Source organism: Galeopterus variegatus, unplaced genomic scaffold, assembly GCF_000696425.1.
Source record: "Galeopterus variegatus unplaced genomic scaffold, G_variegatus-3.0.2 Scaffold2876, whole genome shotgun sequence".
In the NCBI taxonomy this organism is placed as follows: Eukaryota; Metazoa; Chordata; class Mammalia; order Dermoptera; family Cynocephalidae; genus Galeopterus; species Galeopterus variegatus.
In genome coordinates this window covers 39,480-63,443 of record NW_007728987.1, presented here as the reverse complement: position 1 = coordinate 63,443, position 23,964 = coordinate 39,480, and the positions used below count along the sequence as shown (strand labels likewise).

The following is a 23,964-nucleotide window of genomic DNA, read 5'->3' as shown; positions in this document are numbered from 1 at the left end:
GAAATATAGAACTTTGTCTTTTGCACCTTTCAAGGCCCAAGACACATTTGATACTATTATTCTAAACTCTTCCAAAAGTATCTCCAGTCTTGAAATTCTCCAAGGTAGTTCTCCCATAATTTAAGACAATACTCACTGTGGCTTCATTATTATGAAATGATAGCTTAGAGTGAAACCCATTCAATTTGTAGGAAAGGAGCATATATAAAGGATTAAATTTCTTAATAGTCTTTTTTTTTTTTAAGATGACCGGTAAGGGGATCTTAACCCTTGACTTGGTGTTGTCAGCACCACGCTCGCTCAGTGAGCGAACCGGCCATCCCTATGTGGGATCCGAACCCGTGGCCTTGGTGTTATCAGCACCGCACTCTCCCGAGTGAGCCACAGGGCCAGCCCTTAATAGTCTTATAAATAATATATATGCTATATATAAGTTATCATAAATATGTAATCATCTATTATATATTTAGAAAACTTGATACTCATAGAAATGTGTTATTACCCTGGCTTCTCAGAGTACTAGCCAGAATAATCAGGCAAGAGAAAGAAATAAAGGGCATCCAGATTAGAGAGGACGAAGTCACACTGTCCTTGTTTCCTGACAACATGATCTTATATATAGAAAAACCTGTAGACTCTACCAAAAAACTCTTATAGCTGATTAACAATTTCAGTAATGTTGCTGGATACAAAATCAACACCCAAAAATCAATAGCATTTTTATACCCCAATAACAAACTAGCAGAAAATGAAATCAGGAGAGCAAGCCCATTTGCAACAGTTGACACACACACAAAAAAAATACCTAGGTATCAATTTAACCAAAGAGGTGAAAGATCTCTGCAATGAGAACTACAAAACATAACTGAAAGAAATTAAAGACACAAAAAGGTGGAAAGACATACTATGCTGTTGGATGGGAAGAGTTAGCATCATGAAAATATCCATTCTGCCCAAAGCAATCTACAGATTCAACACAGTCCCCATCAAAATATGAATGACATTCTTCACAGAAATAGAAAAAGCAACCCTAAATTTATATGCAACAACAAAAGACCCTGAATAGCCAAAGCAATCCTAAGCAAAAACAAAAAAAAGCTGGAGGCATAACACTACCTGACTTCAAATTATATTACACAGTGATTGTAACCAAAACAGTGTGGTACTGGCATAAAAACAGACACTTGGATTAATGGAACAGAATAGAAAACCTGGAATCAACCCACATACTGATCTTTGACAAAGGCAGCAAGAACATACATTGGGGAAAAGACTGCCTCTTCAATAAATGGTGCTGGGGAAAATTGGATATCCATATGCAGAAAAAATGAAACTGGACCTGTACCTCTCACCATATACCAAAATCAACTCAAAATGGATTACAGACTTAAATACGAGACCTGAAACCATAAATTTACTAAAGGAAAACATAGGGGAAACACTCCGGGTAGTAGGACTAGGCAAAGACTTTATGAATAAGACCCCAAAAGCACAAGCAACAAAAGAAAAAACAAATGGGATTTTATCAAACTAAAAAGCTCCTGCACAGCAAAGGAAACAATCAACAGAGTGGAAAGACAACCTACAGAATGGGAGAAAATATTTGCAAACTATGCATCTGACAAGGTATTAATATCCAGAATATACAAAGAACTCAAACAACTGCACAGTAAAAAAACAAATAATCCAATTAAAAAATGGGCAAAGGAGATGAATACTTTTCAAAGGAAGACATACACATGGCCATCAGGTACATGAAAAAATGTTCAGCATCACTAGTCATTAGAGAAGTGCAAATCAAAACCACATTGAGATACTATCTCACCCCAGTTAGACTGGCTATTATTAAAAAGACCTGGAGGGCCGGCCCGGTGGCGCACTGGATAGTGCGCCGCTTGGGAAGCGCAGCGGCGCTCCCGCCCGAGGGTTCGGATCCCACATACAGACCGGTTCCCGCTCACTGGCTGAGCGAGGCGCGGGAGCAACGCTGAGGGTTGCGATCCCATTGCCGGTCCCCGGTCCGGTACGGGGGCAACACTGAGGGTTGCGATCCGTTGCTGGACACGGAAAAAGACAAAAAAAAAAAAAAAAGACCCGGAATAACAAATGCTGGTGAGGATCCAGGGAAAGGAGAACTCTTCTACACTGTTGGTGGGACTGTAAATTAGTACAGCCATTATGGAAAATAGTATGGAGGTTTCTCAAACAACTACAGATAGAGCTACCATATGATCCATCAATCCCACTACTTGATATATATCCAAAGGAAAGGAATTCATCATGTTGAAGGGATACCTGACTTCCATGTTCATTGCAGCTCTATTTACGATAGCCCAAGTATGGACCAACCTAAGTGTCCATTGGCAGGCAACTGGATAAAGAAAATGTATATATACATGGTGGAATACTACTCAGCCATAGGAAAGAATGAAATTCTGCCATTTGCAGCAATATGGAGAAGTCTGGAGAAAATTATGTTAAGTGAACCAAGCCAGACAAAAGAAACAAATACCACATGTTCTCACTCATAACTGGCTCCTAGAAAGGAAGGAAGGAAAGAAAGAAAAAGACCACAACAATAAGTTGAACTTTCAGAAGGAGAGCACAAACCTAAGGATACTAGAGATGGAGGAAAGGAGGGCAGGGGTTTGGGAAGTGATAGGTCCAGTAAAGGGAAAAAAGAAAAAAAAAAATGTTATTACCCTGGCTTCTCAGTGTAACTGTCATTCGTTCACTGGACTCCTGTTGTGTGCATTCCTTTTAGTTAGGACTATGGCAAGCAATATGTGATCCCTGTCCATAAGACATTTGTGGTCTAAATGGGGAAAATAAGGCATTCACATATGGAAAGTTCAATAATATTTCAAACTAAAATAGGTTTGTCATAAGTTTAATAGAAGTCAAGTGCCAATTACGTAGAGAGTAAATGATAAGAGACTTTGGAAGAAAGAGAGAATCTTCAGAGCTGCAGTGGTTTGTGAAGACATTTGGAAGAGATGAAGTTTGATCTGAATCTTGAAATATGAACAGGGAACTATCCCATTTGGTGGCATAAAAATGATTTTATCCATGAATATCCCTTCTTTGAGTATTGGATATAGTGTGGGTTTTGTTGTCTGCTGCTGTTGAATCTTAAATTTAAGCTTTAAAGTCCATGCTTTGGTAGATACATTTTCCATAGTCAAGAAGATGGGGTAGATTTTGAAAAACAAAGATTTATTACTGCACAGAGAGAGTAATGGTTAGCCACATGATTTCTATGTGCGTAGGAGAATCAATAAAAATACTAACAATTTTGTTGTTTTTCCTTTAGACAGACTACTCTGATCGTTTACATTTTGTCTTTTATTGGAATGCTTATATTTACGTTCACGTTGAACCTTGGATACATTATTATCGTGTTTGTTACTGGAGGAGTGCTTGGGTAAATATGATATGTGTGTAGGGGGAATGATAGCATGCTGTTGTAATTCTGAAGTGTTACTCTGTTTTTTAATTTTTCAAGTTCATCAAAAGTTTCTTTAATATTTTAAATTTTAAAGAATCCACTCTGTGTATATAAATGTGTAATTCTTAAGAACTACAAAAATAGGTTTAGAATTGTTTTTTGGTAAAAATGGTTGATCCTTACTTAATCCAAGTAACTTTACTTGGTTTACAAAGACAATTGGCTTGGAAAACTAGAAGTAAATTTTTCTTAAGACAAAACTTAGGAATTATTTTGCTTCCCTGTTCTTGTGACCCTGGGCTGATTGGTCACTAGTAATAGTTCCTTGCTTTTACATAGCAACTTAAAAATATTAACTTGTTTGATCATTAGAATAGACCTGAGAGGTAGAATGATTGTATCAATATGTGGTATTGTCCTTTGATAATTCTTTCTTTAATTCTGGATTTATTTTCCTAGTTTTTTCATGACTGGTTATCTCCCCTTGGGTTTTGAATTTGCTGTTGAAATTACTTACCCTGAATCTGAAGGCACTTCATCTGGTCTTCTTAATGCTTCTGCACAGGTAAACCTCTGATTTCTTTTAAACCTGAGATGATTATTTTACCAAACATTCGAATGAATAATGAGTTTGACCATGGTTTTTGTTTTAACAGTTTCATTTTTCAATAAATATTTCCAGAAGCCAAATTATACGAGCAAAATTAATTAAGAAAAGTTCTGGGGAAAACTTTGTACTTGTTTTAAAGAAGCAAACATAAAAATTATTCCTCTTATTTCATTTTAGATATTTGGAATTTTGTTCACATTGGCTCAAGGGAAGCTCACATCAGACTATGACCCTAGGGTTGGGAACATTTTCCTCTGTGTTTGGATGTTAATAGGCATCATTTTAACAGGTAAATTAGGGCATTTTCCTGTCGAAAGTGCTTATGTCATGTTGTCTTTATATTTAATTTTCACGTATGTTGCTTTTTAATGGCTTGACAGAACGCAAGGAGAAAAAAATGAGGTAAAAAGCAGAACACTGTTTTCTTCTAAGAATATATATCTGTTAATTCATTTTGCAAGTTTCAAATTCAGTACAATCATTCTACATAGAAAGCAAAATCATTGTAACAAGAGTAATGGAGACCTAGAGTTGGGTGGACCTGGCCTCACATTCTAATTCTGCTGCTCACTAGCCGTGTGACTTTAGACAAGTTACTGAACCTCTCAAGTGCTCATTTCCTCCTTTACACAATAGGATATTAAAAACCTGCTTTATAGGATTACTGTGAGAATTAACTGAGGTAGTTCATGAAAAGCCTCTAGTATAGTGTCTGGCACCTAGGATGTACCTAGTACATGTCAGCTATTATTATAATATGGTAGAGGTGGTAAGAAGTCAAATGGTGGTGCTGGAAATAGCTGTGGAATGGTTAGCTAGTTCTTACACTTCTTAGGTGTAGTCAGAATTGACCTGGGCAGGAGAGAGAATAGTGCCCAATCTCCAGAGAAAGAAAATATGCAAAAACTCTTATCCATAGTTTGTCCCATGCACACAGTGTAACAATGGATTTGGAAGCAAGACTTAACATTCAGTGGTTTTTCCAAGCCCATGCTTCCTTCTGCTGTCATTTCACTTTGTGAATTTCTTTCTGCATCCCTTTACCAACATGAGAGACAGAAACTATGGACACTTAAGGAGGGACTGTTTATTTAATCTGGTTATAACTTAATTCGAGGATAGAATTTATGAGAAAGATGCCTGAATCAAAGCTTCTTCTTATGTTTGTTGAATACCAGATCATTCTTTTTGAAACTTTCAATATGAAATCTTAAAAGTGATAAACATTTATTTTGGACAGTTGTTCATTATGCTCAAAGAAAGTGAATGTACCATTTCCTCAAAGAAAAACATCCTATCACAAGGGAGTTTTTCCCCCTATTTTCTTCAGTTAGTGAAATAAAACATACAAAACTAAAATATATAACACATTGACTGCTTTACCTACTGATCTTTCATAAGAAACTCCATGTTGGTTCTTAATTTCCAGGCAAGTACTGTCTGTCTATCACGTAGAATGTTGTTGCTGCTCCAACAAAGGGAGCTCTTTCACACTCCCTATTCACGTTGTTTTTACATGAGATTCATGAATGTTAATTCAAGCAAATCAGGTCTAGGAAATTAATTAAGAAGAGAAAAAGATCTTTAAAGTTAGTTTTACTTCGATGCCTTTACCATCTAAAAGTGCTAATTAATTTCTCTCATATGTTGAGTATTTTAGCGGAGAGAGCTAAGTGAGTTTTTCTAGACTGTTGGTATCAATAATGGAGCAGAATAATAAGAGGCACTGTGGATTTCAAAGGAAACATTAGACTTCCAGTTTCTGGTCCAGCATGTAAGAAACTTGGACTTGCCACTCCAAGTTAACAACAAGTAAAAAGCTGAACAAACTGAAAAATCAGCAGCTCTTCTTAGGTTTGTAAGAGAAGTGAGGTCACAGGGCAAACAACTGCCTCCAAAATTGGAGATACCAAGAGGAGAGTACAGAGAAACACAACTTACTGGAACAGAAACAGGTGCTGAATGAAACTTCTGTGGGAACCAGTGCTAGGGTAGGAAACCTGAACTGTAATTGATAATTGCCAGAGGCTCAGTGTGAACAGCTCTGAGAAATAAAACTCCAGGGAGACCCAGTCATGAGGCCCTCACACTTTTGTGAATTTTACCTCCTGCTTCTGTCAGGAGGGGAAAAGGAACCATTTTGAAACATACCAGAACATTCTGTTCTCCTTGACAAGGTTTACCCTCAGGAGAAACTATTTTTCCATTGTCTAATCTGCTGAGGATTTATTAGAGCTTAACTGACCTGGGAGAATGGAAATACCCAACTACAGCCCCTCTAACCATCCTGTCCACCTGAGAAGGGGGCAGGACTGAGAAGCACATGTGAAGTTCATACTCTACAGGCACAGGATCACCAAAAGTTATAATCTTAGGACTGTACAGTGCTTCCCCTCTCCCCATACCTTACCACCACATTACTAAAGGCCTATTTAGAGCAGTTTCTTTTGCCTGGTGCATCATGTCTGTCTGTCAAGAAAAAAGTATATGAAAAGCCAAAAAAAAAAATACAGTTTGAAGAGACAGAGCAAATGTCAGAAGCAGACATGACAAGGGTGCTGGAGTTAGACTGGGAATGTAAAACAACTATGGTTTATATGCTAAGGGCTTTAATGGATAAAATAGACAGCTTGCAGGAACAGATGGGCAATGTAAGCAGAGACATGGAAATTCTAAGAACAAACCAAAGAGAAATGCTACAGATCAAAAATGATCTAACAAAAATGAGGAATGCCTTTGATGGGCTCATTAGTAGACTGGACATGGCTGAAGAAAGAATCTGGACTTGAGGATATGTCAATAGAAATCTCCAGAACAGAAAAGCGAAGAGAAAAAAGACTTAAAAAACAGAGCAGAATATCCAAGAACTGTGGCACAACTACAAAAGGTGGAACATACATGTAATGGGAATACCAGAAGGAGAAGAAAGAGAAAAAGGGACAGAAGAAATGCTTAAGACAAAAGTGACAGAATTTTCCCAAATTATCGTCAGATACCAAACAATAGATCCAGGAAGCTCAGAACACAAAACAGGATAAATGCCAAAAAACTACACCTAGGCATATCATATTCAAAACTGCAGAAGATCAAAGATGAAGGGGAAAAAATCCTGAAAGAAGCCAGAGGGAAAAAATTCTTACCTATAGACAAGCATAGGTAAGAATTACATCCAGATCATATTCAAAACTGCAGAAGATCAAAGATGAAGGGGAAAAAATCCTGAAAGAAGCCAGAGAGAAAAAATTCTTACCTATAGACAAGCATAGGTAAGAATTACATCCAGCTACTTCTCAGAAGCCTTGCAGACAAGAGAGTGGAGTGAAATATTTAAAGTGTTGAGAGAAAAAACCCACCAACCCAGAATGCTATGCTCTGCAAAATTATCCTTCAAAGTGAAGGTGAAATACTTTCTCAGACAAACAAAAATTGAGGAAATTTGTTGTCAGTAGACCTGCCTTGCAAGAAATGTTAAAAGTAAGTTCTTTAGTGGGCCGAGCCCGTGGCGCACTCGGGAGAGTGCAGCGCTGGGAGTGCAGCAGCGCTCCCGCCGCGGGTTCGGATCCTATACAGAGATGGCTGGTGCGCTCACTGGCTGAGCGTGGTGCGGCTGGGCTCAAAAAAGGACAAAAAAAAAAAAAAAAAAGAAGTTCTTTAGAGAGAAGGAAAACCATATAGGCCAGAAACTCAGATCTACATAAAGAAAGGAAGAGCATTGGGGAAGGAATAAGTGAAGGTAGTAGAATAAAAACTTATTTTTTTCAATTCATAATTGATTTAACAGATAACTTCAGAATAATAGCAAAAATATATTCTCATATATATGTGTACTCATGTGTGCTTACATGTGAGTGAGATGAATGACAGCAATGACTACAAGAGACAGGTGGGAGGAGTTAGGGTTATTTTGATATTATAAGGTACATTGACAATGAAGTGTTGTTTGAAAGTGGACTTGGATTAGTTGTAAATGTATATTGCAAACTCTAGGGCAACCACTAAGAAAAGTAAAAAAGAAATTGATATGCTAAGAAAAGAAAGAAAATGGAATCATACAAAATGCTCAATTAGAGCCATAAAAAGCAGAAAAAGAGTGGAAGACAAAAATAGGAACTACAAAAGGGCAACAAATAGAAAACAGTTGCCAATATGGCAGATGTTTATCCAACCATATCAGTAATCACTTTGAACACCAGTGGTCTAAATGCATCATTTAAAAGACAGAGATTGTCAGAGTGGATCGAGAAACAAGACCAAGCTTGTCTACAAGAAACCCACTTTAATATGAACACACGGCCTGATCAGGATAGTGGCTAGGGCGCTGGTGGAGAGACAAGTGGATCATAGCAGATCCTGCACTCCAGCCTTTCTCAACCAGGATTTGCTTTCTGCTTGCCCTGGGCTGAAGTTCCCATGATGGAGTTATCTGAGGAGGAGAAAATCTGTTCTGGGTGAACCCAGGGAGCCCTGGATGTGTGATGGCTGAGGAGCAGGCACTGGGGACCAGATTGAGGTTGGGTTACAAACCAAGCTACTGGATTCTCCTACTTAAGAGCTTTGAGTGCTTAACAGTGAAAAAGGCATAATCTGCATTAACATCTCACAGCTTGAAGGCATGACAGTTAAGGAACTCACATTGATGCACATGGAAATGTGTGCACAGAAAAAGCAAATCCATAATTCTTTAAAAGTAGGAAGGCATTCCTTGACAAAATGGGTACGTTCTGCTCAATTATCAAGTTTGAAAATCTTCAAGAATTAAAAAGATTGTGTCACTGGGGTCCCATCATAGCCCTTGGTGTTAGTTATAGCAATACATTCTATGATGGCCACGATACAACTCTGTGTTGTGGAAGTGATACAACTGGAGGAAGTGTGAATGTAATCATGTTGATAAATTGGACTGTCCTGATTCTTTATAATTCCTTCAATGCCATATTTGTTGGTCCTGGCTTTGTTCCTCTGTGGTGGAAACCAGAAAATTCTCAGGATAGCATGTTGTCTACAGTATTGTAAAGTCTGCCAAGCCTACAAGGCACCACATTCACATCACTGCAGAAAGTGTAACAGATTGGTTACCAGAATCATGCTTCAGTCACACTGTTTCTCCTTTTAGCACCACTGGATTGTATCCATGACTGTTACAATGATTGTGTACAGAGAGCTTTACAATCTGCTCTTCTTTGCGTGGAACACGGTAAGGATGGATGGATATGAGTGCAGGCTGGAGACATGCCCTTCCAATTGTTCCGCTCAGATGAGCTGCATTTGCTGCTGCCTTGTTTGTCTTGGGATTAGCTTTAGGAACAACCACAGCTGTTGGGATGTTGCTTTTTATCCAGATGAAAATAATTCTCAGAAACAAAACTTCTATTGAATCATGGATTGAAGAGAAGGCTAAAGATTGAATTCAATATTACCAACTAGATGATGTCTTTGTTTTTCCTTATGATACAGGAAGTAGATGGAAGAACTTTAAGCAAGTGTTGACATGGTCAGTGACTCCTCAAGGAGATGGACTGGAGGGACCAATAAGAGAAGGTGGTCATCAGTACAGCTTAACAATAGAATAATTGAAACAAAAAGGAGATAAGAGAGAACAGTTTGCTATAGAGTAATGGAAGATTATAGTGGTGCCTGCTGCCCTTTGAATAAAGAAATCAAAACCTTTTTCACAAGCTCTTGCACTGAGGTGCCTTGAATACAGCTACAAAAAGGGGGATTTATTTTACCACAGGAGGTTTATGATACTGATTGTATGGAGACAAAATTCTTGATGATTCCTTTATAGAAGATGTCTCAAGAATAAGAGGATGGTTCCCTAGAAACTCTGTGGAAAAGTGTCCCTGTGATGCTGAAACAGATCCATCCCCAGATGGTGGCGAAACAAAAATAGTCACAGTTAAAATGATATTATTCTTTAAGTCTGCTCCATTATTTGAAAATTGTTCATATTACTAAAGAGTTTTGCAATGAGCCTCCTCTGGTTAGGGTGTTCTTTTTCTCAGAGGTGTCCTAGTGCCATGATTTAAATGTTTTTATTACCATTTTGAAATGGAGAAGCCATTCTGCATATGCCTTTTTTTCTTTTATTGTAACAAAGTTGATTGTACATATCTGTGAGGTACAGAGTTGAACATCAACACCCATGTGCAATACGTGATGCTCACATGAGAATAATTATTATATTCAATAATATACACTATCATTTGCTATTTATGACCCTTTACTCATTCCTTCCTACCCCCTCCCTTCCCACTTCTAGTAATCCCAGTTGTTCTTTTGAAAGGTCAGTGTATTATTGGGAATGTTGTATCTATCTTTCTTTCTTTCTTTTATTTATATGTTTATAATTTTAGCTCGCACTTATGAGTGAGAATATGCGGTATTTCTCTTTCTGTGCCTGGCTTATTTCACTTAATATGATTTTCTCTATGTTCATCCATGTTGCTGCAAATGGCAATATATTCATTCATATAAAAAATAGCTGCACAATATTCCATTGTGTATATATACCACATTTTCCTTATCCAGTCATCTGATGTTGGACATTTAGGTTGGTTCCAACTCTTGGCTGCAGTGAGTAGAGCTGAGATAAACATGGTATTTCTTTGACATGAAGCTTTCCATTCCTTTGGGTATATACCCAGCAGTGGAATTACTGGATTGTATGACGGTTCTGTCTGAAGTTGTTTAAGGAATCTCCATACCATTTTCCATAATGGCTATGCCAATTTACAGTCCCACCAACAGTGTAGGAAGGTTCCCTTTTCTCCACATCCTTGCCAGCATTTGTTCTTCTCCATCTTTTTTGATGATTGCCAGTGTAACTGGGGTGTGATGGTATCTTAATGTGGTTTTGATTTGCATTTCCCTGATGCTGAGTGATGTTCAGCATTTTTTCTTGTGTCTGTTGGCCATTTGCATATTTTCCTTTGAGAAATGCCTATTCAGTTCCTTTGCCTATTTTTTAGTTGGGTTATTTGTTTTTTTACTGTTAAGTTGTTTGAGTTCCTTGTATATTCTGGATATTAATCCTTTGTCAGATGCATAGTTTACACATATTTTCTCCCACGGTGTGAGTTGTCTTTTTACTCTGTTAATTGTTTCTTTTGCTGTGCAGCTTTGTAGTTTGGTATAATCTTCATATGACTGTTGGCCATTTGTATATCTTCCTTAGAGAAATGTCTATTTAGCTCTTTTGCCCATTTTTTAATTGGATTACTTGTTTTTTTCTTGTTAAGTTGTTTGAGTTCCTTGTATATTCTGGATATTAATCCTTTGTCAGATGCATAGTTTACACATATTTTCTCCCACGCTGTGAGTTGTCTTTTTACTCTGTTAATTGTTTCTTTTGCTGTGCAGCTTTGTAGTTTGGTATAATCCAATTTGTTTATTTTTCCTTTTGTTGCCCATGCTTTGGGGGTAATATTCGTAAAATCTTTGCCCAGTCCTACTTCCGGAAGTGTTTCCCCTGCGTTTTCTTTTAGGAGTTTTATAGTTTCTGGTCTTATATTTAAGTCTTTACTCCATTTTGAGTTGATTTTGGTATATGGTAAGAGGTACGGGTCTAGTTTCATTCTTCCACATATGGATATCCAATTTTCCAGCACCATTTACTAAAGAGCTAGTCTCTTCCCCGTTGTGTGTTCTTGGTGCTTTTGTTGGAGATCAGTTGGCTGTAGGTTAGTGGGTTGATTTCTGGGTTCTCTATTCTGTTCCATTGATCTGAGTGTCTGTTTTTATGCCAGTACCATGCTGTTTTGGTAACTATAGTTTTATAGTACAGTTTGAAGTCAGGTAGTGTTATGCCTCCAGCTTTATTGTTTTTGCTCAAGATTGCCTTGGCTATAGGGCAAGGAATGTCTGTTTGTTGTGCCCTTTTTAATTTCTTTCAACAGTGATTTGTAGTTTTCATTGTAGGGATCGTTCACCTCCTTGGTTAAGTTGATTCCTAGGTATTTTATTTTTATGTGTGATTGTTTTAAATGGGCTTGCTTCCTTGATTTCTTTTTCTGCTATTTTGTTGTTGGAGTATTAAAATGCTACTGATTTTTGTGTGTTGGTTTTATGTCCTGCAACTTTACTAAAGTCATTTATCAACTCTTAAGAGTTTTTTTGTAGATTTTGGGCTGTGGTTCTATATACAGGGTTATGTCATCTGCAAACAGGGACAATTTCACTTTATCTTTTCCAATCTGGATGCCCTTTATTTCTTTGTCTTGCCTGATTGCTCTGGCTAGTACATCCAGTACTGTGTTGAATAAGAGTGGCGAGAGAGGGCATCCTTTTCTTGTTCCCGTCCTCAAGGATGATATTCAAGATGATATTGGCAGAGCATTTATCATATACGGCTTTAATTAAGTAGAGATACTTTCCTTCTATACCTAATTTGCTGAGAGTCTTTATCATAAAGGGATCTTGAATTTTGTCAAATGCTTTTTGTGCATTTATTGAGATAATCATATGGTTTTTGTCCTAGTGCCATGATTTAAATATTTTTATTACCATTTTTAAATGGAGAAGCCATTCTGCATATGCCTTTGAATTCTTGTCCCTCTTTACTACCTCTTCTCCCCAAAAGGAAAAACATTTCACCCAAGTAAATTGATTGCATTTTCTGTGCACTGTGGACCTCACCTGCAGAGATGGCTCCCTTTTGTCAGGAGCATCTGCAGATGATGCTTTTATTTCCCCTTTAGTTGATATTTCTTCTGTGATATTCTAGATACTGTAGAACTTAATTTGTCAGATTCAGTATAAGCTCTTATTTTGTTATCTGTCTTTCAATAATGCAGATTTTGTCAAATCAATGGATGTTCTTTAGGAAAAAATAAATATAAAGACATGTATAGATGAGAAGTAAGTGGATGCAGAAAGATATCAAAAGGAACAGAAAATTAAATTTCAGGACACCAAATTTACTTTCATCTTTTATTTCCACTTTGCTTTATGACTAATTAGATTACAGAAGCTCCTTTAGGGCTGGCCCGGTGGCGCACTGCTACAGTGCGCCGCTTGGAAGTGGAAAAAGACAAAAAGGAAAAAAAAAAAAAAAAAAGAAGCTCCTTTACTCACAATGGGGTTATGTCCCCATAAACTAATTCATTGTAAGTTGAAAATATTTTAAGTTAAAAATGTATTTATACACCTAACCTACCAAACACTCTGGCTTAGCCTAGCCTGCCTTAAACATGCTCAGAACACTTGCATTAGCCTACAATTGGACAAAATCATCTAACACAAAGCCTATTTTATAACAAAGTGTTGAATAACTCATGTAATTTAGTGACTATTATACTGAAAGTAAAAAACAGAATGGTTGTATGGGTACCATCATTAAGTTGAAAAATTTTAAGTGCAACCTTCCTAAGTTGGGAACTGTCTGTACTTAACAGCCTGTGAGTTTATATCTTCTTTTCTTATTTTGCACTCTTCTTGTGCAGTCTGTGGCCTTAACTTCCACTTTAACACTATTAACTTACAAATCCTGTATCTCCAGACCCTGACCTCTCTTAATATTTCGGACCCATATGTCTAATCATATATCTGTCTCCTGACCCAGATGTTCCATGAGCATCTTAACCAGTTCAGAACTGAACTTAGCATCTTTCTCTATTTAGTTTCAATAACCAGAGCCACTGTCCATTCAACTGCCCAACGAGAAATCTCTGAAGTCACCCAAATTTTTCTCTCTCTCTTCTCCCTCTCTCACATTTTTCATATCGTATCAAATCGCTGGTTCTATTCTTTTTTTTTTTTTTTTGTCTTTTGTCTTTTTTCCGTGTCCGGCAACGGATCGCAACCCTCAGTGTTGCCCCCGTACCGGACCAGGGACCGGCAACGGGATTGCAACCCTCGGCGTTGCTCCCGCGCCTCGCTCAGCCAGTGAGCGGGAACCGGTCTGTATATGGGATCCGAACCCTCGGGTGGGAGCGCCGCCGCGCTTCCCAAGAGGCGCACTATCCAGTGCGCCACCCGGCCGGCCCATCGCTGGTTCTATTCTTTTTTTTTTTTTTTGTCTTTTGTCTTTTTTCCGTGTCCGGCAACGGATCGCAACCCTCAGTGTTGCCCCCGTACCGGACCAGGGACCGGCAACGGGATTGCAACCCTCGGCGTTGCTCCCGCGCCTCGCTCAGCCAGTGAGCGGGAACCGGTCTGTATATGGGATCCGAACCCTCGGGTGGGAGCGCCGCCGCGCTTCCCAAGAGGCGCACTATCCAGTGCGCCACCGGGCCGGCCCATCGCTGGTTCTATTCTAAAATGTCTTTGAAACCTGTGTCTGTATCCACATTGTTCATATATTTAGGCACTTATTACCATCTCTCAGCAGGAGTAAGCCTCTTGGCTAGGCTTCTTGCCTCCAGTCTTGTTGCTGGTTATCTTTCACATTGTGGTCAGATTGAGCTACCTGATATGTACATCTGATAATGCCACTCCCGTACTCAGATACAGTGGAAACTCTTAATGTAGTGTACAGCATACCTACCAACCCAGCCTGATATCCCACCACCTCCTTCTTGTACTTGATGCTCCAGTGATCCCAAACTACTGTAGTACCAAGAATAGGCTACACTCTACCTGCCCACCTTTCTTTGTTTAATTCTTCTGCCTAGAATGCCTTCCTCTCTACTCTTATCTGCTTGACAAGTTCCTACTCATTTTTCAGGTTTCAATTCGTATGTCTCATCTTGCAAGGCTTTCTGGTTTCCTTTGGCTGACACAGGCATTTTTTCTTCCACACTCCCACTACGCCTTGTGCATACCTGCATTATTGCAGTAATCATACAGTGTTATAATTGTTCCCATGTCCATATTTCCCTAGATTGGAGAGTCCTTTAGAGAAAAGAATTGTGCTTTTCTTCTTTGCGTCTGATTCCTAGTATCCCATATTACTCACTAACGAATGACTTGCTAATTAAATTTAATGGCTTAAAGAGGTACTATTATTTTTTCAGGCTACAAGGATGCTATTGAATATCATGGTACTATAGTGTGCTAAATTTGACATCAACAAACAGTTTATGGTATCTCCATTGATGCTTCTCTGTTTCAGCACTAATCAAGTCTGATCTGAGAAGACACAACATAAATATCGGAATCACAAACGTTGATATTAAAGCTGTAAGTAATGAATATTTTTATGATTACAAGGAATAAGTATGAAACCAATCTTATCTAGTCAGCTTTTTTTCTTCCTGAGTCAGCTGTCGATCTTTTATGATAGCTTATGCCTGATGCTGTACATATTTTATTATCTGATTCTTTTTCAGGTGCCAGTTGATAGTCCCACAGATCAAGAACCAAAAACTGTTATGTTGTCCAAGCAGTCAGAATCAGCAATTTGAGGTGAAAGAAAAGTTAATATCCTGTGGTAATTGGGATGCAGCGTGATGATCCTTGGAGAGATACATGAGCAGCAAGACTGGGTTTATAGGTTGTGGGGAATGGATATTGGTGCAAAAAAAGAAAAATGAAAGCTTAGAAGACTTTCTAAAAAGATAATATGGGGGTCCAGTTCCCATAAGACACATGAGAGTACATGCAGTTTATATGTAAAAATACTCAGTGGGACCAAATGTACAATATATTCCTAATTGGCTACCTTTCCACTGTGCTGACCAACTGTCCAGGCCACCTCAGTATAAGCACAGTATACCCCCACCTGACACTACTGATCCACTGAAGGACAGGATTGGGATCCAGCTTTCTGATAACCTCTAAGATTTTTCCCATTTCTTATACTCTTGCTACAAAGTGCTCCTAACAGGTACTTGTCAATAGCTACAAACTCTTTTGTGTGCAGAATCTACCCGTGACGTTGGTCTTAGAATTATGTTCTAACTCTGCTAAGGAGCCCAGACACTGGCTCATTATCTCAAATTCTTCTCTGTGCTGCCTTCCTACCCTGGAAAGTGCTGACACTATATTTTTTCACTCTAACATAGAATAGAGTAGTTTTGTACCCATTGCCTTTTTTTACTTCCTTCTTTTTTTCAATTTCTAGTAAGAAAATTTTATCATATGTGTTACTGGCTGTTTCCTGCTTTCTTGTATCACATCCTATATTCTGCCTTGAAGATTCCTGAGATAAGGAAATCCATAATAACTTCAGATAGCCTAGGTTCCCCCATTTAGTGGAGACTGCTTGAAATGCTACCTGTTGTAATTCTGAAGTCATTCTTACGCCCGTTCTCCTTTGAGGAATACTGTGCTGTGCCAGGTGCGTGCTCCATCAGTGCGGCTGGGGGAGTTGGTCCTCTTCTCACAACAGAGTGTGTGTCATCACCACACCGTTGGAACCGTCTGCTCTTTTTCATGCTCAGGGTAAGGAGACTAGGACCAAATGTATTTCCACAGTGCCTACCACTGTGTTCTGTTTACAGTGAGAATTTAAATGTTTGATGTCCTGACTCTCCAAACTCATAGGGAAATATCTTTATGGTAATGACATTTGATCAGCCGTAATATTTACATTATGTCCATATACCAAAAAAAGCCAATCAGGTAATGAATACCCTTGAAGTCAATAGGAATTTTTGATTTAGTCAGAATATATGCATTGTTTTATATTGGAATTACAACACTCTCTGTAATCAAATGCCTATAAATTACATAAAATCTGACCCTACAAAGAGAACTTGGCTAGGGCCGGCCTGTGGCTCACTCGGGAGAGTGCGGTGCTGATAACACCAAGGCCCCAGGTTCAGATCCCATATAGGGATGGCCAGTTTGCTCACTGGCTGAGCGTGGTGCTGACAACACCAAGTCAAGGGTTAAGATCCCCTTACCGGTCATCTTTAAAAAAAAAAAAAAAAAAAAAATAGAGAGAACTTGGCTAAGAATCAGGAACTCTGGGTTCATGTCCTCGATGCATTTCTGTCTGTCTCTGTAACTCTGGATAAGTCATTGAACTTCTCTGGGCAGTATTTTTCTCATCCACAAAATGAATGTGTTCAGTTTGATCTCAAGGGTCTTTTAATAATATTAAATGCCATTCATCATGGAGTAGACCAAGTCATTGTACCAAAAGAACTTAAGTCTAGCTAGAGAAAAATTCTCCAGACAGTGAGATGAACAGCTCTGATTATTACTTTGTGGATACAAGGGATGTTTAGATCTCTTTTTAGCCTTTTCAGTCAGTTGGTGGTAGCTCAGTGTATTAGTCCATTTGTGTTGCTATAACCAAAATATCTGAGACTGGGTAATTTGTAAAGAACGGAGGTTTATTTGGCTTACAATTCTGGGACAGCTGCATCTGGCACAGGCCTCAGGCTGCTTCTGCTCATGGTGGAAAGCATCAGGCAGCCGGTGGGTACAAGCAGATCACATGGCGAGAGGAAGCAAGTGGGGAGGTGCCAGGGTCTTTTTAAACAACCAGCTCTCACGGGAACTAGTAGAACAAGAACTCACTCATTAATCCCCCGTCCCCCAGGGAGAGCATTAATCCATTCATGAGGGATCCGCCCCCATGACTCAAGCAGTTTCCAACACTGCTACATTGGGGATCAAATTTCCACATGAGTTTTGGAGGGGACAACACATCCAAACTCCATCACTCAGGCAGATGCCCAGTTGTTAGCTTCCTTTGATATTTACATCACAGGTAAAAATGGCCAAAATGTGTTTTAAGGCCCCCCCCTTAAATAATTTTTATTTTTAAACTGTCAGTGTTGTTTGAAGTCATCATGTACTTGTTGAGTTCCTGAGGTTTTGAACAAATGACAGTTAAAAGCTGGAGTTCTTTATTTCTGAAAAGGATTTACATACATGTGTATATTTTTCCTTGTTGATTAGAAAAGGGGTGAAATATATGACAGAATGCAAAATGAATTGACAGTTTATCTGAATTTTACATGGAAGTTGACTATCACATGTCAAATAAGAATTCTGTCTTATGTTTGGTAAATGAAGTAGGTAATCACTTGTGTATGATTTTAATCAAATGAATTTAGGAAAGACACTGGATGCTTTCAAAAGCTGTTGCATTTATAAATATTGCAAATATAGCTTTTGACTTTTGAGAATGTTGGAGAAATGTCTTTAAAAATATGTATGTATGTAAAAATATGTTTGTATGTAATAGCTGGTAGAATGCCTATGTCTTAAGTTGTTATTCGTGTTTTAGTTTTTGCTCTTTGCACTGTTTGTCTGTGTGCTTGTTCTTCAGTATTTTAGACTCAAAATAAATTTATATTTTTAACGTTAGTTTTGTATGGCTTTTTTTGTTTTTTTAAGTTCTAGTACTTACATACACGTGGGTGAAAAGGGATTTTAAGATTTTAGAATGCTCCAAGGAAGGAAAGGTATTTTATGGAACACAAGGAAACAAAATCCACTAGGGTTAGGGCTAAAACAGAAACTAAAATATTTCATCCATTTAAAAATAACTTGAGAGAGCGACATCAGCAAGATGGCAGAATAGGAGCTTTCTACCATTATCCTCCTGCAGAAACACTGATTTTGACAACTGCCCACGGAAAAGAGTACCTTTGTGGCAGTCTGGAACTCCAGCATAGAATTTCCGGTGCACCACTGGAGCAAAAAATCCGAGGACAGTGCTTTGAGGAAGGTAGGAAGATCAGTTTTACTTTATCCATGCCACCCCTCCCCCAAGGTGGCACAGCTCAGTGCCGAGAGAGACCATCAAGCCATGACCTCTCCCATGGGAAAGTGAGAATGTAGTGAGCAAGCATCCCACTCTCCCAGCTGTGTGGCATGCTGCCCAAGCACTCTTCCTCCAGCCAGAACGGTAAGATGACTGGCATGGCCGAGTGTGGGGAAAGGCTGGGAGCAAGTAAGGGAGGCTGCGAACCCCACTAACCACTTCCATCAGGAAGCCTGCCCACGTGCCACTTGGGATGTCTTGCCTGTGGAGCCCCCCAGATGGCCTATGGGTACCCCAAGTGCTCTGCACATCCCCACCCCCAAGCTATCTCCCCAAGCATACCCCCAGGGATTGCGACTGCAAGCATCTGCTGCAGACAGCTGCTCACCTCTGCAGACTGGGAGAAGGCACAGCAACGAGTACTTCAGGCCCCACTAGAGAAGACCCGAGGGAGGCTCAGCACTTGGCCTGGCTTTGCGGGATTGAAAGAAAGCATACCAAAATAACCATTTCCCAAAACAAAACAAAAAGGTGGTGAGAAGAATGGCACTGTTTCATGTCTAAAGAGTGCAAACCTCTTTAGTTCCTGGCGTTATAGAAGACAGCTGGATTATTCAGATTCTGCATTCAGTCTGTTGGGATCTGCTGTTTTGATATGTGTGGAGAAAAGCCTTGCACACATGTAGTTGGAAACAGTGAAGTATCGTCGATTAAAATGATCCAAGACGCAAAGGAAGACACAGCAGACGAGATGCAGGTGAAGAGCAGGGGGCTACTGCTCTCTCAGGCAAGTACCCACTGGGAATCACTAACAAAGGAAGACACAGCAGACGAGATGCAGGTGAAGAGCAGGGGGCTACTGCTCTCTCAGGCAAGTAACCCCGACCCAGCCGCTGTTACAGCTTTTATTACATGTAGCAAGCTTGTGCATGGGCCGGCCCGTGGCTCACTCGGGAGAGTGCGGTGCTGATAACACCAAGGCCCCGGGTTCGGATCCCACATAGGGATGGCCGGTTCGCTCACTGGGCGAGCGTGGTGCTGACAACACCAAGTCAAGGGTTAAGATCCCCTTACCGGTCATCTTTTTAAAAAAAAAAAGCTTGTGCATGCAAGATAAGCATTAATGCATAAATTCTGTTATACTTTTCTCAAGAGCAGAAGGCCGTTACCTCCCTTCTCAAGCACTTAGTTATCTATAATTCGCCTCCTGGGAACATCCCAAATAGCACCGACCCAGCCGCTGTTACAGCTTTTATTACATTTAGCAAGCTAGTGCATGCGAGATAAGCATTAATGCATAAATTCTGTTATACTTTTCTCAAGAGCAGAAGGCCGTTACCTCCCTTCTCAAGCACTTAGTTATCTATAATTCGCCTCCTGGGAACATCCCAAGAAAGTGTTCTCACAACTTCAAGCGTTCTCAAGGATTGTTTCCAATCCTTGACATTTCTTGGTTAACTCCTTTGCGAGTTCGCCAAGTGAACACGTCCTTGGGTGCTCACCACAGAAGTCCATTAACCATTTCCTTCAAAGTATTTTAATATCCTTTTCAGATAATTGCAATTTTCTTCTTTGAAACAGTACCGAAATTCCAACTGGTAGTTTCTTAAGGTTATTTGCTGTGTACAATCTGAAGCCCTATCAATGAATTTTTCCTACTTTGTTACATTAAAATCTAATAGTCTGTCTTGTACTTTTGATATGGACAAGCCCAGAAAAACTTTAACCTGCACCTATACTCCACTTTTTGGTTTTTGTTTTACTTTTGTATCAGCTTAGCCACCCTGCTGCCTGGATTTCAAGAAAATGAAACCTACAACCCGGGAAGAATGTAACCTATATAACCCTTTGCAAGTCTGAAGTCCAGGCTCAGACTTTGGAGTGTGAACTCCTCTGGGCCCACCGTGTAATAAATCTTTGAGTTCTCCCTCCCTCTGAGTGACGAGTGATGCTTGGTTTCTCCGCAGTCTGTTCTGTAACATTTCAAGTAGATCTTTAACCATGTATGCTTTTGTAACATTATGCATTGACATTTGGGAAATATTACTTCACTGAGTTATGCAGATTTTCCAAATAGTGATATATTTCATTATATAATACCAAAATCACATTTATTAATACCTCTGATCTCATCAGAAAGTCTTTTAAGTATTGGGAAGCAGTCAAATTCATACAAGTTTTTATGAAAAACTTGATGGATGCAAATTTTCCAAAATTCACCATCATTGCAGTTGTCAACACGGTGAAAGAAGAGTTTTGACCTTGTGGATTCCTGAAAAGCGTCTTGGGATTCCCAGAGTCTGCCAGGCTCCCTTTGAAACCCGTGCTTCTAGAAGAAAGAAACTGGCTGTCATCTACATTGATCAATGATGGACAGTGTGAGAAAAAAGAGAGTGACGAGTAAGTGGGTCAAGGCTCAGAGGCCTCTAGCAAGGAGACAGAGAGAGCATGAGGGTTACTGGAGACAGAGAAGGAGCCTACGGGAAAGAAAGGCAGAAGAATTGGGGTAGTTTTATTAATGAGGCCAAAGAGAAGAGAACTGGTAGCTGCAAAGGAAGATGGTGCCTCATGTAAACTGAAAGCTGTGGGAGAAGGCTGCCACCACCACCTGCCATGCCATCTGAGGTAGTATGATGTCTCAAGACAAAGTCTCCAGCATCATTTGGTTTTACAAATAGCTACGTTTAAGGCAAGAGTCATGAAGCTGAAATATAAATAAAATACATAGATAGCAGTTTATCTGTTACCAGTTATCCTATAAGTAAGAATTTAAAAATCTGAGTCCTTTTTCAGATCCCACTGGGAATCACTAACATTACATTTAGATGTAGAAAAAACTACTCCCATCCAGAAAAAATACCATTCTTATTGCCCTTAGCAGGTAAAGAAATATAGGTAAGTAACATTTCTGAAGTCAATTCTTTCTCCTGTAATCCACCTGCCCAGTCTTGGCTTCCTGGACCAAGACACCTGTCTCACCACACTGCCTCTTGCCCTCTGCGACTAGAATAGTCAAACTAGTAGGTGACAACCTGCTCTGAAGGATCCCATGCCTGGAAAATGCAGTTATGACGTTTCACAGGAGATACAATGTATTTGGGTTCCTAAAGAGAGATAAGGTTTCAAAGCACACTTGACCACCAAGAGGGAACACCTCATCTTAGATCTGCACTAAGATCTGATAGATGTCCTGTGAGCGGGGTTGAAGAGGAAGGAGGAGGAGGTGGGGTCTGGAGGCCCTAGAGCTTTTGAGAAAGGAGAGAAAACAGAAGGACTTGAAAGATGAGCTTCATTTTCCATTTAGACACGATGCACCAGATCTCTGCCTTGTCTTGTCACGTGCACTCATTTACGCTTTTCCCTTCTTTTCTATTATTTTAAGTTCATGATGAAATGGTAACTGTGAAGAGAACAAACTAGCAGAAACCAGTGGAAATTTGATTTCTGGTTGGAGCCTCTAGGTTTGGGTTGACAAATTCTGCGTTAGCATGCCTCTCTTAGGAAAACGTTTTATTCCTCCAGGGACTAAACTGGCTCCAAACACTCTAAGATTGATGGATACGTTAAATTTTCAGAAAGTTTCATAATGCATAAAAGTGAAGCTAAAATAAGACTGGCAGTGGTTTCTTTTTTAGTGAAAAGGCTGAATCCTTCAAAACATATTTTGACCCAAAACCAGAGCAGGTAAGCTCCAGGTCTTTCCAGCTAGGGCAGGATTTATGGGTGAACAAAGCCTTCCATTGCATAATCAGGAGTTCAGAATTAAAAAAGATGTCCTTGGACAAGTAACACATGGGCATAGACTCATCCCTTGCAACCCTACGCAATACTTGGTACTATTATTTGTAAGGCAGTTTCCTTGTATGGTTAGATTACACTATTATGTGCACTATCTCACTGCCTCGACTGCACCATGAGCCTTTTGAAAGTATCCATTGTGGTGTATAGGATAAAAACATGATCTTTAGGGGCCGGCCCATGGCTCACTCGGGAGAGTGCGGTGCTGATAACACCAAGGCCGAGGGTTCGGATCCCTATGTAGGGATGGCCGGTTCGCTCACTGGGGAGAGCGTGGCGCTGACACCACCAAGGCAAGAGTTAAGATCCCCTTACCGGTCATCTTTAAAAACAAAACCAAAAAAAAAATGACCTTCAGGAGCTTGAAGTCTTAGGTTAGAAACCTGACAATCTATGATCTTGGGAAAATAATTTAAACACTCTGAATTTCTGTTTTTTCCTCTATTCAATAGGATGTGTGAGAAAAATGGAGTTAGTTGAGCCAGGCCCTCTCGCCTCCCATCTGGCTGGGTATGATTGAGCATAGCTGATGTAAAGACGTTACGTAACACGGTGTAACTGCGCATGTGCGCCCATATGCCCGTGGCTCGTGGCCGCTATTGTGTTCTTCGGTATGGAAGGCAGCGGCTGTGAACTGCTGGTCGGAGGAGCTCACGTCTGAAGAATAAAGCATGTCCACTTTCCGGGCGGCTGCTCGGTTTTTCTTTTGATTTTCCGACTCAGGATCTGCCCAGAACGGGGAGAGGGGTCTGTGATCCAGCCCGACAGGGTATTTCCTACCTTTCAGATTTGTGGTGAGGATTAAATTTAAGCTGTAGGCACACAGTAGGTCCTCAGAAAATCAGATCCACTATTACTCTCATTTTGAGAAACAATTTTAATGGACTTGCTGCTAATAACACACACTTGAGAAGCAGATAGCTGATTTGAGAGAACAGGGTTAAATATTTGAACTTGATGTTATCTATAGCAGTGCCAATAAAATCATTACCAAAGTATTTAGCCACTTCCATGTGCATGTGGTGCAGAGTTGGGTATTACACAAAGGAAACGAAACAAAAATGGATTTGGAAAAGATGGTGAGATCTGGGCAAATGGGTGGACACCAAAAGAACAAAACTGCGTTGCTCTTGTGGGCATGTAAAATGGTTTCTATGTTTATTGCACAACCCACAACAAAGGAGATTAAAGAACAAACTGGGAAGGAAGCCACCAACAAGCCCACCGCCCATATGCAACTGTTTTTCCTTGTTCCCCTTTAGTTCATATGCGTACATAATTTTACCTAGGTACAAAGCAATTTGTATATTTAATATGATATAAGCATTTTCCTTGAGGCTAGATGGCCTTTAAAACTATTATTTTAAAGAACCACATAATATTGTAGTAATGCCTATATACTATAATTTACTTAATGACAATAATTTACTTAATTTACTCATGGACATTCATGTATTCATTTATTCAACATTTATTGAACATTTAAAATTTTGTCAGGGTTTG

General features: G+C 39.5%; 1 protein-coding gene across 4 annotated transcripts in view; it reads left to right on the top strand.

Annotated features, from left to right (window-relative positions):
- Positions 1–19,440, top strand: part of FLVCR1 (feline leukemia virus subgroup C cellular receptor 1) — a 39,519-nt gene extending 20,079 nt beyond the window's left edge. Inside the window, exons 6-12 of one of the 4 annotated variants that reach the window (XM_008583262.1) lie at positions 3,314–3,424; positions 3,908–4,013; positions 4,236–4,347; positions 15,112–15,179; positions 15,329–16,382; positions 18,508–18,627; positions 19,247–19,440. In XM_008583262.1, the coding sequence (XP_008581484.1) occupies positions 3,314–3,424; positions 3,908–4,013; positions 4,236–4,347; positions 15,112–15,179; positions 15,329–15,403 (472 nt within the window). In that variant the 3' untranslated portion in view covers positions 15,404–16,382; positions 18,508–18,627; positions 19,247–19,440. Of the gene's footprint in view, positions 1–3,313; positions 3,425–3,907; positions 4,014–4,235; positions 4,348–15,111; positions 15,180–15,328; positions 16,772–18,507; positions 18,628–19,059 lie in introns of those variants that run through there. The other 3 variants (XM_008583261.1, XM_008583260.1, XM_008583263.1) reach the window with 3 other exon arrangements.
- Positions 19,441–23,964: the final 4,524 nt, after the last annotated feature.